Genomic DNA, 15,375 nt, shown 5'->3' with positions numbered 1-15,375 from the left:
CACCTGTGAGCCCGTAGGTGCAAAGCCTGGGGCGCAGGTGCTGATGTTGGCCCTTAAGTGAAAAACCGCAGATGCGCTATTTTGACCATAGAAGCGGTCCGCAGATGTGGAATGATAGCCGCAGGTGCGAAGTCGCTGGGCAGAACCTATATAAACCTCACTTCGTGAATTTCAGCCTTTTATCCACCATTTTTGGCCGAGTTGGAGGTTGGAGACTTCGATTTCAAGGATGAAATTAAGTGTTTTCAGTGAGGTAAGCTACTTGGACCTTGTATCTTATGTTGGTGGCAATTATTCTATGGTATAATCATGAAATTAATGGAGAAATTAGAGAAGTTATTGGGAGATTAGGGCTTGAGTTTTGGAGAGCTTTGAGTGGTGATTTGAGGGGCCATTTGGGGTCCGATTTTGATGTTCTTGGTATGTATAGACTCGTGGGAGGATGAGGATTCTTGTGATGAGATTTTTATTGAATTCCGAGATGTGGGCCCGGGGGGTCGGGTTTGGCCAATTTCGGGATTTTTGAGTTAATTTGATAATTTTCGTATGGGTTTCATCCCTTTTGCGTATTTTGATGGTTATATACTGTTTTTGGTTAGATTTGGGGCATTTGGAGGCTGAATCGAGAGGCAACGGCATCGCGGACTAGAGTTTGGCTTGGCTTGAGGTAAGTAACGCTTCCAGACTTGGTTCTAAGGGTTCAAAACCCTGAACTATGTGTTCTACGATTACTATTGAGGTGACGCAAATGCCAAGTGACGGACGTGTGGGCGTGCACCATGAGAATCGCGGCTGGATATCCATGGCACCGCTTAGTGACTCTTTCTTGGTGATATCTCTGTTGTAATTATGTGACTAAGTTAATGGCCTGTAAATCATGTTAATTGTCATGTTAAGGCTTCGAGCCGATACAGTTGAGACCCGAGAGGTTGTTTCTTGCTGTCATTTCATTAGCTTCATTGATATTCTATACTCAGTCATGTTCATGCATTTTATATCATGCCTCGGTCTCGATTACTGTTATTTGGCACATCATATCATTGTTCGGGCTAGTATCATGACATTGTGAGTCCGTGTGTGTGAGACTGGAGAGTGATGACTGAGTGAGGCCAAGAGCCTAATTTTGAGTGACAGTATATGGGATCGGGCTGCACACTGCAGCAATTATGTTTGATGCTTGTGATAGCGCTTGGGCTGTAGGAGCCCCTCCGGAGTCGTTAACACACCCCCAGTGAGCGCAGTTGATGATATTGAGGGATGGATCTTCCCCAGACTTGGATCTTGTCCGAAGTATTTATACCTGGAGATGGATCTTCTCCATAGGGCTGGAATGGCTTCCTCAGTACTAGACGACCGTGGTCAGTGGTATGTATATATTTCGAGATGGATATTCCCTGGGCCGGATGGCCATATACAGTATCGAGTGTCTGAGCACTTGCGAGTGGAGGTACACAAAACATCGATCATGTTATCTGTGTGTTGGTACATAGAGATTTCCTGAGCATTATATTATGTACTGTTTAGGCAGCATTTTATTTACTGTTGAGATATTACTTGAATCTGCAAGCATGTCTACTTTTCTGTACATCTTAATTGTATTACCTGTTGAGGTTTGGTTCGTCACTACCTTTCAGTCCATAGTTTGGACTTGTTACTTACTGAGTTGGTGTACATACGTTACCCCCCTGCACCTTGTGTGCAGATCTAGGTGTCTCGGGCCAAGCGGTTGCTGATCATTTCAGTCGTGGGATTTCATTAGAGATAGCGAGGTAGCTGCCTGGTGATCTCAGTCCCGCCTTTCTCCTTCCTTATCTTCCTCTTAGTATATTTGTTGGCTATTCTCAGACTATGTTAGTCTTGTTTTATTTCGAACAGTTGTAGCATTTGGCTCATGACTTAGTGACACCCGAGGTCGGGCTTGTATTTTCCTCTTTGTTTGACTTTCACTTTATATCTTTTATTAGATTTCAGTTAGAAATACGGTTTTACTTAAGTTTTAAATGAAATATGGATTATTTGGGAATGAATTGGCTGGCCTAGTTTCACGGTAGGCGCCATCACGACCGGGGCGGTTTTGGGGTCGTGATAAGTTAGTATAAGAGCCTAGGTTACATAGGTCTCACGGGTCATGAGCAGATTTAGTAGAGTCTCGCAGATCGGAACGGAGACGTCTGTGCTTATGTTCGGGAGGCTACAGAACCTTTAGGAAAAACTTCACATTCTTGAATTCTTGTCGTGCGAATCTATTGATTCTGGTAACCAAACTTCTGTTATTCTATTCACTCACAGATGGTGAGGACACGTGCTAGCGGTCAGGACGGACGACCACCGGTGTTACCAATTGGGGCCATTAGAGGCTAAGGACGCGGTCGAGGCTGTGGTAGGGGCAGGGGTGGAGCCCGCACAGCAGCTAGGGCAGCACCTGTAGATCCAACTGCCGCCCCAGGACCAGATCCCAGTTGCGGATGCTCCAGTAACACCAGCTCAGGCACCAACTGTGCATATTGTTATTCCGAGCCTATAGCAGATCTTGGCTCAGACTCTGATTGTGTGCACCAGTCTTTCTCAGGCGGTCGCAGTTACTACTACAACAGCTACTTCTCAGGCCGGTGGAGGCACTCAAACTCCTGCCACTCGCACACCCGAGCAGTGTGTGCACGGACTTCAGACACCAGAGGCACCACCAGCCCAATCGGTTGCACCTGCATAGGATTATATAGTTCCAGTTATGCCTGATGACGACCAGTGTCGATTGGAGAGGTTTGCTAGACTTCAGCCTCCGACTTTCAGTGGAGCAGAGGGCGAGGATGCCCAGGGTTTCTTGGACAAGTGTTAGAGGATTCTACATACGACGGGTATTCTTTTTACTAGTGGGGTCTCATTTAGTACTTTTTAGTTTTCTGGAGCTGCCTTTACTTGGTGGGAGGCTTATGAGAGGTGTAGGCCTGTTGGTGCAGAGCTCCTTACTTGGCAGCAGTTCTCCGCTCTCTTCCTGGAGAAGTATGTGCCGCAGTCCCGCAGAGAGGAGCTACACAGGCAGTTCGAGTAGTTACGTCAGGATTATATGACTGTGACGCAGTACGAGATGAGGTTTTCTGAGTTAGGGAGAGGATTAGGAGGTTCATTGGTGGCCTCACATTTCAGTTGCGGGTGCTTATGACCATAGTAATGGTGTTTGGTGCTACTTTTGATGAGGTTGTTGACATTGCTTGGGAGATAGAGTCGGTCCGCAGTCAGGAGCGGGTTGAGAGGGAGGCCAAGAGGTCTCGTGGATTGGGTAGCTTTGTTGGTGTTCCTTCTAGGGGTCAGTTTCACCACAACAGAGGTTGTCCTTACAAGCATGCTCAGACGGCCCACCCAGTTCACCGTGGTGCATCATCTGGCCATGGTTCTCACGGTTCTCATCAGGGCCACTCATCTCTCAGTGCCCTTCCAGCTCAGAGTTCGTCTCATGCACCATCAGCTCAGGGTTCATCTATGTCGGGGCCTTCTAGCAGGTATCCCGATGCTTGGGGCTCCCTTCAGTCCCTATCGCCATTGGCCGGTAGAGGTTTCTTTGAGTGTGGAGATTTGGGTCATATCAAGAGGTACTATCCCCACCATATGGGAGGTTCATCTCAGTAGAGTAGTGAGCCTTCGACTTCAGCACCAGTTACTTCACCACCCGCCCATCCAGCTCGGGGTGGAGGTCAGTCAGCTAGGGGTCGCCCTAGAAGGGGAGGCCGATCCGGTGGCGGTCAGGCCCGTTTCTATGCACTCCCTGCCAGACCAGATTCCATTACTTCAGACACAGTGATCACAGATATTATCGCCATATGTCATTGAGATGCTTCTGTATTATATGACCCTGGTTTCACCTATTCATATGTGTTGTCATATTTTGCTCATTATCTAGGCATGCCCATGAGTCTCTAGTTTTATCTGTTCGTGTATCTAGCCCGGTAGGAGATACTATTGTTGTGGACCGTGTATACTGGTCTTGTGTAGTGACTATTGAGGGATTAGAGACTAGAGTTGATCTATTGTTTTTTAGTATGGTTGACTTTGATGTGATATTGGATATGGATTGGTTGTCTCCGTGTCATGCTATTCTGGACTGTCACGCTAAGATGGTGACGTTGGCTATGCTGGAGTTGCACGTATTGAGTGGCGAGGTTCATTGGATTATGTGCCTAGTAGAGTGATTTCATTCTTGAAGGCCCAGGGGATGGTAGGGAAGGGTTGTCTTTCTTATTTGGCATTTGTGAGGGATTTCGGAGCAGAGACTCCTACTATTGATTCAGTTCCGGTGGTGCGAGATTTTCCGGATGTATTTCCTGCAGACCTGTCAGGCATGCCGTCGGACAGGGATATTGACTTCCGTATTGATTTGGTGCTGGGAACTCAGCCAATTTTTATTCCATCGTATCGTATGGCACCGGCGAAGTTAAAGGAATTGAAGGAGCAGCTTCAGGAACTCCTTGATAAGGGGTTAATTCGGCCTAGTGTATCACCTTGGAGCGCACTGGTTCTATTTGTGAAGAAGAAGGATGGCGCTATGAGAATGTGCATTGACTACAGGCAGTTGAACAAAGTCACGATCAAGAACAAGTATCCTTTGCCTCTTATTGATGATTTATTTGCCAGCTTCAGGGAGCAAGGATGTTCTCCAAAATTGATTTGAGGTCAGGGTATCACTAGTTGAAGATTAGGGACTCGGACATTCTTAAGACAACTTTCGGGACCCAATATGGTTATTATGAGTTCCTTGTGATGTCTTTTGGGCTGACCAACACCCCAGCAGCATTCATGCATTTAATGAACAGCATGTTTCGGCCTTATCTCGACTCATTTGTTATTGTGTTCATTGATGATATCCTGGTGTACTCTCGTAGCCAGGAGGAGCACACCCAGCATTTCAGGTTGTATTGCAGTGGTTAAGGGAGGAGAAGCTTTATGCCAAGTTCTCTAAGTGTGTGTTTTGGCTCAATTCAGTGGCGTTCTTGGGGTACGTGGTGTCCAGTGAGGGTATTCAGGTAGATCCGAAGAAGATAGAGGTGGTTCAGAGTTGGCCCAGACCGTCCTCAACCACAGAGATTCGAAGCTTTCTTGGATTGCTAGTTATTACCGTCAGTTCATTTAGGGTTTCTCATCTATTGCATCGCCCTTGACTAAATTGACCCAAAAGGGTGCTCCTTTTAGGTGCTTGGATGACTGTGAGGCGAGCTTTCAGAAGCTCAAGACTACCTTGACCACAGCTTCAGTCCTAATTATGCCATCAGTTTATGGTTCATATACAGTATATTCTGATGCCTCTCGGGCCGGTATTGGGTGTGTTTTGATGTAGGAGGGTAGAGTGATTGCGTATGCTTCACGTCAGTTAAAGCCCCATGAGAAGAACTACCGTGTTCATGATTTGGAGTTGGCTGCCATTGTCCACGCGTTGAAGATTTGGAGACGCTATCTCTATGGTGTGTCTTGTGATGTGTTTACTAATCATCGTAGCCTTCAGCACTTGTTCAAGCAGAAGGATCCCAATTTGAGGCAGCGGAGATTGTTGGAGCTGCTAAAGGACTATGATATTACCATTTTGTACCATCCAAGAAAGGCTAATGTGGTGGACGATGCCTTGAGTAGAAAGGCAGTGAGTATGGGTAGTCTTGCATTCCTCCCTGTTGGTGAGAGACCCCTTGCAGTTGATGTTCAGGCTTTGGCCAACCAGTTCATGAGATTGGATATTCGGAGCCCAGTCGGGTCCTAGCTTGTGTGGTTTCTCTGCTTCCTTGTTCGATCGCATCAGAGAGCTCCAGTATGATGATCCTCATTTGCTTGTCCTCAAGGAAATGGTTCAGCACAGTGATGCCAGAGATGTGACTATTGGTGATGATAGGGTATTGAGGATTCATGGCCGGATATGTGTGCCCAATTTAGATGGGCTACGGGAGTTGATTCTTGAGGAGGCCCACAGCTCGCGGTATTCCATCCATCCGGGTGCCGCGATGATGTATCAGGATTAGAGATAGCACTATTGGTGGAGGAGGATGAAGAAAGACATAGTTGGGTTTGTAGCTCGGTGTCTCAACTGTCAGCAGGTGAAATATGAGCATCACAGACCGGGTAGCTTGCTTCAAAAGATAGAGATTCTAGAGTGGAAGTGGGAGCAGATCACCGTGGATTTCATAGTTGGGCTCCCACGGACTTCAAGGAAGTTCGATGCTATTTGGGTGATTGTGGATCGGCTGACCAACTCCGCGCACTTCATTCCTGTGAGTACTACCTACTCTTCAGACCGATAGGCTGAGATTTACATCAGAGAGATTGTTCGCTTACATGGTGTGCCAGTTTCCGTCATTTCAGACAGAGGCACATAGTTTACATCGCAGTTTTGGAGGGTTGTACAACGAGAGTTGGGCACTCAGGTTGAGTTGAGCACAACATTTTACCCTCAGATGGATGGACATTCCGAGTGCACTATTCAGATATTGGAGGACATGCTATGCGCTTGTGTCATTGATTTTAGGGGTTCGTGGGACCAGTTTCTGCCACTCGCGGAGTTTGCTTACAATAACAGTTATCAGTAGATTATTTAGATGGCTCCATATGAGGCTTTATATGGGAGGCAGTGTAGATCTCCAGTGGATTGGTTTGAGTCGGGTGAGGCAATGTAGATCTCCAGTAGATTGGTTTGGACAAGGTGAAATATATTCAGGAGCGCTTCGCACGGCGCAGTCGAGACAGAAGAGTTTTACTAACAGAAAGGTACGTGATGTGTCTTACATGGTTGGGGAGAAGGTCTTGCTGAAGGTTTCACCCATGAAGGGTGTTATGAGATTTGGAAAGAAGGGCATGTTGAGCCCTCGATTTATCGAGCCGTTTGAGGTCCTTCAGAGGATTGGGGAGGTGGCCTATGAGCTTGCTTTGCCACCTAAATTATCGAGTGTGCATCTAGTATTTCATGTTTCTGTGCTTCGAAAGTATATCGGCGATCCATCTCATGCTCTGGATTTCAGCACGGTTTAGTTGGATGGTGATTTGACTTATGATGTGGAGCCGGTGGCTATTTTGGGGCGTCAGGTTCGACACTTGAGGTCAAAGGATATAGCTTCATTGAAGGTGCAGTGGAGAGGTCAGCCCGTGGAGGAGGCTACTTGGGAGACCAAGCGGGAGATGTGGAGCAGATACCCACACCTATTCGAGGCTCCAGGTATGTTTCTAGACCCGTTCGAGGACGAATATTTTATTTGAGAGGGCAAGGATGTAACGACCCGGCCGGTCATTTTGAGAGTTGTAGCCTCGTTCCCTTACTTCTTGCTTCTTTTGTGTTCTAAAGCTATATTACGATATACCGGGTTAATTGTTTCGGGTCCGGAGTGGTCTCGAAGTGAATTGGGACACATAGTCTCATAATTGAAAGCTTAAGTTGGAAAAGTTAACTGGAAGTTGACTTATGTGTAAACGATATTGAATTTGAATTTTGATGGTTTCGTCAGCTCCGTTAGGTGATTTTGGACTTAAGAGCGCGTCCGGAATGTGATTTGGAGGTTCGTTGTAGAACTAGGCTTGAATTGGTGAAGGTTAGAATTTTGGCGATTTTGGCCGGCAATGGAAATTTCAATATCGGGGTCGGATTGAATTTTCGGAAGTTGGAGTAGGTTCGTGGTGTAATTTCTAACTTGTGTGCAAAATTTTAGGTTATTCGGACGAGGTTTGGTAGGTTTCGGCATCGTTTGTGGAATTTAGAAGTTTAGAAGTTCTTTAGGCTTGAATCCAGGTGTAATTTGGTTTTTTGATGTTGTTTTGAGTGATTCAAAGGTTCAACTAAGTTCTTATGATGTCATAGGACCTGTTGGTATGTTTGGTTGTGGTCCCGAGGGCCTTGGGGTGATTTCGGGTGGTGGACGGCTTGATTTGAGTTGAGGAAATACAACTGAAGTGTTGCTGCTGCTGGTGTAACCGCACCTGCGGATTGGGAACCGCAGGTACGAGCCCGCAGAAGTGACGAAAGGGTCGCAGATGCGACTAAGGAAAATCTGGGCAGAGGACGTAGGTGCGACGGAATTATCGCACCTGCAGTGGTCGCAGAAGGGGACTTCAGGGCGCAGGTGCAAGCTTGGACCGTAGGTGCGATGTGTCTTGCGCACCTGTGATGAGTGCAGATGCGGTCTCTTGATCGCAGAAGCGAAGGTGGCGTTTAAGTGATTCTCCGCAAAAATGGAGCTTGGTCAGCATATGCGGAAATTGAGCCGCATGTGCGAAAAACCTGGGCAGAGAATATAAAAACGGGACTTCGAGAATTTTCACCATTTTTAACATTTTGGACTCGGGCTAAGGCAATTTTTAAAAGGATTTTCGAGGGTAATTCTGAGGTAAGCTTCTTGTGCTCGATTTTGATCATACATCTCTTTTTCCCATTTACTTTTCCACCTACATTGTGTGGTGATGAGGTGAAATTTGGGAGATTAGGGCTTGAGAATTGAAGAGTGGATTTTGGGGATTTGGGTGACCAAATAAGGTCGAATTTTGATAAATTTGGTATGGTTAGACTCGTGAGTGAATGGGCTTTCGAGTTTTGTGACTTTTGTCGGATTTCGAGACGTAGGCCGGGGGGCTGGGTTTGAGTCAATTTCGGATTTTGACTCTATTTTGGTAGTTTCTTGTGGAATTGATCCCTTAAGCCTATATTGATTGTATTGTATTACTTGCAGCTAGATTCGGGACGTTTGGAGGCCGATTCGAGAGACAAAGGCATCGCGGAGTCCGATTTTGCTCGGTTTGAGGTAAAGTAACGCTTTCAAACTTGGTTCTGAGGGTCCGAAACCCCAAATTATGTGTTATGTGATTGGTATTGAGGGGACGCACTTGCCAAGTGATGGGCGTGCAGGCGTGCACCATGAGAATTGTGGCCTAGGTGATTCCATGGAACCTTTTAGTGATTCTATCTTGTTGATATCCATGTTTTCATCATGTGATACTGTAATTGAGCTGTAAATCATGCTAGATATCATGTTTAGGCTTTATACCGGTATTGTTGGGACCCTTAATGGTCGTTTATTGCTGTCATCTCATTATTTTCATTGACATTCCATCTCAGTCTTGTTCATGCATCTTTATATCATATCTCAGTCTCAGTTATTTATTAATTCATCATATCATTTTTCCAGGTTTGTTTTCATGACATTGTTAGCCCGTGGGTAACACTGGAGAGATTGATGACTGAGTGAGGCCGAGAGCCTGAGTATGAGTGACAGTTATGGGATCGTGCTGCACGTCGCATCGGTTATATTGATGATTATGATAGCACTTGGGCCGTAGGAGCCCCTCCGGAGTCAGTAACACACCCCCAATGAACGTGGATGATATTATTTAGAGATGGATTTCCCTGGACATGGATTTGTCCGAAATACTTGATACCTGGAGATAGATCTTCTCCACGGAGTTGGATTGCCCTTTTCCTCGGTATTGGGTAACTTATAGTCAGTGTTGTATATGTTCCGGGATGGATTTTCCCTAGGCCGGATGTCCATATACAGTACCGAGCGGTTGAGCACTTGAGAGTGAGAGTACATGGTGCATTTCATACAGTATATGCATTGGCATGTAGAGATAGTTGAGTTATACCTTACACTGTCCAGATCTGTATTTATTGTATTGCTTTGAGCTGTCTATTTAACTTGAAAGCATGCCTACGTTTATGCATATTTATTTCTGTTATATCTGCTGCGGTTGAGTTCGTCACTACCTTTCAGTCCAAAGTTTGAACTTGTTACTTATTGAGTTGGTGTACTCACGTTACTCCCTGTATCTCGTGTGCAGATCCAGGCGAATCAAATCACGGCGGCGGTGCTGACTGAGATCCCAGAGTTTGGAGATTATCAAGGTAGCTGCACAGCGTTCGCGGGCCTTGACTCTCCTTCTTTATCATTTGATGTATTTTCAGTTGTTTTCTTAAGACATTGTAGTGGATTGTATTCCGAATAGACGCTCATGTACTCAGTGACACCCCGATTTTGGGCTGGATTGTATCGTACTTTGGGATTTGTTTTGTTTTTCAAAAAGGTTTTATTTTATGTTAACTGCTTCCGTCATTATTTCAAGGTTATTTTACTGTGTTGGGTTGTTGAGTTGAGGCTGTCCTAGTTCCACAATAGGCGTCATCACGACGGTTGGTTTGGTTCGTGACGGTAAAAAGTAACTAATTAATATTTTTTTAACAGCTAATAACAATATCTCTATTTTACTAATCTTTTTTGCACACCAATAATATAATTCGGATAAAATATAACAAATTAATTATATAGCAAAACAATCACGAAATAACATAGAACACAGTAAAAACAACTAATAAGCATTTTTAATACATGAGTTTTAACATAAAATAAGTCGGAATACCTCGATTTAAAATTTTTGAAAAGTTGAAGATTTGGTCATTTGGAGCCAAAACAAACAATCCACTAGGAGATAATGCCTTAGATAACGATGTTGGGCCGAGAATCTATACTTTTTGTGGGACCGGTAGGCTCCACTCAAGCTTTTTTTTGGTTAACAATGGTGGTGGGGGGGGGGGGGGGGGACCCTTGTTTCGCTTTTTTTAATTGGGGTGGGGGGAGGGTGGGGGTGGGGAGGACCGTTCTGTTTTGCTGGGGAAGGGGAAGGAACGATTATTTATGTAAGTATAGCGCCTTATGTAAGGGCGTTATACTATAGCGCCTTATTTAAGGACGCTATGCCTTCCCACCCGTTTGAGTTCAAATATAACGCCCTAGCTTAAGGCGCTATACTTTAACGGACAAACGGCCGTTAAGGTATAGCGCCTTAAACTAGGGCGTTAAAATATTTTGGTCACCAATTTTTTTTCTTATACATTTTGATTTTTTGAGTACAAAAGAACCACATTTTGATTTCGGACTCATACGGCATTACCCATAAGGCCAAAACACATTAAAAACGTAATCAACAGAAAAGCAAACGGAAAGAAGGGAATTATATACTCCTATCAGTCCTATGTAGTATCAAGAAAGCACAATATCTGAGTATCATAGTATTAAATACTCAGCTCAATTTTCTGTAGCACACTTTTCCTTTTAGGTATGTCTCGAAAAGATTGTTGGAGCTATTTATATTTGAAACTATTTAATCATATTATTTTATTTTGTCTGACCTGTTATGACTCACCTCATATAAAAGTTTACCTTTTTGAGGAGAGAATTGAAATATAAAATGACAAGTGAAATTATTCTTACCGCTACTTAATTACTGTCGACTATAAGGGCAACTTTAGTACTTTATATACGTATATAATTTCTTTTTTTCATGATACTATTTAGTTTATGTATCAAAAATCTTATTTTGTGGGGGTAAACTCTGACACATTAAAAGAGTAGAAGTTTTATTTTGTTTCTCATACAATTGACACTAGTTGTATGAGCCTCTATTTTGTCTCACAAGTTTGTGGACCCCAATCTTACACTTCTGGTCCACAAAAATCTGGATCCACAAAACTGTGAGACAAAAAGGTTGCTTCATACAACTAGTGTCAGTTGTCTGAGACACAAAATAAATTTTTTCTTAAAAGAGAGGGACTGAAAGTTTTATGGTACTAAAATAAACTTTTTCTCTCTTGTTCGACCTTCACTCTTTTTCTTTCTTTTTTTTTGGTAACAGGAAAACGAAAAATTGGAGATGGCTAAGTGTTAAATTTATTTATGATTTGTGCTATTTATATATTCATGTACATTCAAAGAGCGACAGAAAAAAGAGTGAACAAGCTTTATATTGCAGCTAGCTGCCGTGAACAAAGAGAAATGGGTCCATATATATTCCTTACAATTCCTTTTTATATGTACTAAAAATCATAGTAGCTTTTTTTCTATAAGGACACGATCCGGGTCTCTCGCTCCTTTCATCATCTCTTCCTCCTACTTACCTTTTTTTTTTTTTTTTAATTTAAAATTCAGTATTCGAAATCCACTAACCTCGACTCAGTTCCTCCTTTCTTACTGCTGGCGCTTTTAATTTGTTTTTTAATATTTTGGAAATGGATGATCATGAGTATGGAATGATGGATCTAACACAGTACATAAACGGAAGGCCTCTATCTGCTTCGCCACATCTGCAATCTGATTTTTTATGCAGTAATCAACACTACGAGATGGTAATGGCTAGTAGTAATACTACTGTGCCACAACATGACAACTGTCTTCCTCATCCCGCGGCAGCTGCAACTGCTAGACCTAGTGTTAGTGGCGGTGGCGGCGGGGCCACGTTTAGTACTGCGTCGGAGGTGAAGGGTTGTGGTGGTGGTGGTGCCATGCGCGGAGGTGGTGACGGCGGAAATGGACGGTGGCCCAGGCAAGAGACTCTTACACTACTTGAAGTTAGATCACAACTTGATTCCAAGTTCAAGGAAGCTAATCAGAAAGGTCCCCTCTGGAATGAAGTCTCCAGGTATACCATATATATACCCTCCCACTAAATACTTTAACCTAATTCAACGGATGGAGGTATTCAATCCCCGAGCTTCTGGGCCTTGAGAACTGATTTCGGATTTTGTTACTTGGACAGTGAGTAGCAAAAAATGGGTTGGGTTTAAAGCTTAGATTTTCACCTTCTTAGGCAGACTTATGCTATATCGAGAGGGGTCACCGGCACCCAAAAATTCTATGTATACATGCATATGTTCTTAGAAAATAGTGATATATTTGTAGTGGGCACCCTATATGTAAAACAGATTTTTGTTGAATCCAAAAGTGCAATCCGACCTTCAAATCCTAGCTAGTTCACCTCTGCTTTCACGCCCCAGCTTGTGAAGCTACCTGAAATTTCCCTCATTAGCCAAAGGCGGAACCAGCTCCTCCCGAACCATCCTCAAAAGTGTATAAAAGGAGAAACATTAAATTGCACGCGTAAAAATTATGTGATAATCTCATCTAAAAAATTAAGCTGGTAGAGAGAAAGCAACACTTGTGTTAATTATCTATGTCGTCTCAACAAATTCAACAGATAGCCAACGTCTCTATTTTACTTCTTCCTCCCTTTTTTTGTGATATATTTAGTTGTATTAAAGTTGTCATCAATTTTATTTTGTTTTTGTCTTTTCTTGTTTTTGGGGTGGGGTGTTAAGTTGTTTCTTGATGGGAAATTAAATACTCAATTTTCACAGTACTGTTCACAACAAGAGTTGCTTTTATGTAAGGTTTTCTGGATAGGCAGCAATTGTAAGCAACCTAGCTTATCAGTGAATTAATTGGTTACTATTTGTGTGTTAGAAAATGACAGTTCAGTTGGAGAATCAGGTGTTATTTTCATCTTTATTTCGTCACTTCTGCTGTTTCATTTCCTCTCTTTCTGATCATCACATAAATTAAGAATGAGTAGCTGGCTTTATTCAAAAGACTTTTTAATTACTTCCTTTTAGCTAGAAGAATGGCAGGATTCTTTTGGATGTCAAGTACTTATTTGCTACATCCATCATTATCACTTGAAGTTGTTGCCTGTTGGACTGACCATTTAACCATTTAATCTAGGGTTCCTTGTATTCCATTTTATATGATTCTCTTTTCTATTCTGTTCTGGAAAAAAAATTAAACGTTTCTATATTTTGTAAACTCTTTAACATTAGATTTCTCATTTTACCCTTAATGTCATGTTTTAAAGATCATAGAAATGTCATGACATGTTTAAAACCCCAAGTTTCTAAGTGTGCTTTTGACAGAGGCATATGCACCTTATATCATGCGGTGTCACGGGACACCGCTTAATTTATCAAAAAATTTCAATAGATATTTATATGAAAAAATAAAAATATTGGGGATACGTAGAGAAAATGACACCGCTTGTCATTATAGTGATTTATTCTTTGTCCATTTCTTCAAATTATGTCACCATTTATATAAAAACCTGTGTATGCCACTGGCTTTTGGTAAGTGTCAAAAGTCAGTCTTTCTTTATTAAATTTGTGTCCAATCAAACACCAATATATGAAATGAAACTAATGGAGTATTATGTAGGTATACACCTTAATTAATACCCTATAATCTTCTAATGCTTTCCTCTTTCTCCTCCAATTTTAGGATTATGTCTGAGGAACATGGATATCAAAGGAGTGGGAAGAAGTGCAGGGAGAAATTTGAGAACTTATACAAATACTACAAGAAGACTAAAGAAGGAAAAGCTGGAAGACAAGATGGTAAACATTATAGATACTTTAGACAACTTGAAGCTCTTTATGGTAAAACAAGCGATACAATCTCAATATCAGAAACCAACAATATTGGAAGCAGTAATTTTCACTACAATAATCCCATAAACAACAACAATCAAGAAGCTCATAATTTTCATCGTCGGGGTCCTAAGCTCTCTGATAGTCTTATCAGTCCCTCTGATTCCTCTGATTCTGATCGTGCTACTTCATCTGATGATAGCGAACTCAAAATGGACGATGATTCAAAAGAAAAGAGGAAGAAGAAAAGAGGAAAAAGGAGTTGGAAAGGTAAGATAAAAGACTTTGTGGACATACAAATGAAGGAGTTAATAGAGAAACAAGAAGCTTGGTTAGAGAAAGTGATGAAGACAATTGAACACAAGGAACAAGAGAGGATTTTAAGGGAAGAAGAATGGAGGAAACAAGAGTCAATTAGGATAGAAAAAGAGCAACAATTTTGGGCTGGTGAAAGAGCATGGATTGAAGCTCGTGATGCTGCTTTAATCGATGCACTGCATAAATTAAGTGGAAATCAAGAACTGATCATCAAGAGTAATAAAAATGCTTCAATATGTAAAGACATGAATTGGGATGGCATAAATGGATACCTAATCAAAAGCAACAAGAAACAAAAAGAGAATTACTTGAGCTCATATTATAATTTCAAGAACAATGAAGAAGGGAGATCATATTGTGAAACATCAAGACATGTACCAAATGTTCAAGTAATGGATCCTGGGATGTTTTAGGTAAGTGGTTAATTTAATTAAGTTTGATTATGGTATTTTTGTTTTATTGAGGTGCTAACTGGTATGTGGAATATTTAGGGATTATTGAAGTTAACTGATCCTAGAAGATGAGGTTTAATTGGGTCGATATTTATCTTCATTTTTAATTATTTCCAGATATTCTTTTGAGATTTAATTTCTTTATCTTAATGTTGGTCTGAGACTGTGATATGATGTGCTTTTTCCTTCATTTTTTGTCAATTAGCTGGTTTCCACCTAGCTTCAACTTGTCTTGGATAATCATATAGCTAATCATCTCCTAGTTGCTTTTTGTTCTGTAAGAATGAACTAATTTTATTGATGAGTCTTTTTGAGTATAATTTTACGTATTCCCTTGATTCTTTTCTCTAACACTTCCGAGGGCTTAAGCAGCATATTTCTCGAATGCGGACCTATATATTTGATCTC

At 42.3% G+C, this 15,375-nt stretch overlaps 1 protein-coding gene across 1 annotated transcript; it reads left to right on the top strand.

The window, feature by feature from the left end:
• The first annotated feature begins 11,956 nt into the window (after window positions 1–11,956).
• On the top strand, window positions 11,957–15,128 carry LOC109205446 (trihelix transcription factor PTL-like). Its single transcript, XM_019368155.1, has 2 exons — window positions 11,957–12,423; window positions 14,049–15,128. Exons 1-2 carry the CDS (start codon window positions 12,014–12,016, stop codon window positions 14,926–14,928), a joined length of 1,290 nt encoding a protein of 429 aa, XP_019223700.1. The 5' UTR covers window positions 11,957–12,013; the 3' UTR covers window positions 14,929–15,128.
• Window positions 15,129–15,375: the final 247 nt, after the last annotated feature.

Source organism: Nicotiana attenuata, unplaced genomic scaffold, assembly GCF_001879085.1.
Source record: "Nicotiana attenuata strain UT unplaced genomic scaffold, NIATTr2, whole genome shotgun sequence".
NCBI classification, from domain to species: Eukaryota; Viridiplantae; Streptophyta; class Magnoliopsida; order Solanales; family Solanaceae; genus Nicotiana; species Nicotiana attenuata.
The sequence above is the reverse complement of the archived record's forward strand: the minus strand, read 5'-3'. Positions and strand labels throughout refer to the sequence as shown.

Bases quoted from the DNA above. Each gene is read 5' to 3' on its own strand.
- LOC109205446 (XM_019368155.1), top strand. From the start codon at position 12,014: ATGGATGATCATGAGTATGGAATGATGGATCTAACACAGTACATAAAC. The intron at 12,424-14,048 runs GTATACCATATA...CTCCAATTTTAG, and splicing joins CTCTGGAATGAAGTCTCCAG to GATTATGTCTGAGGAACATG.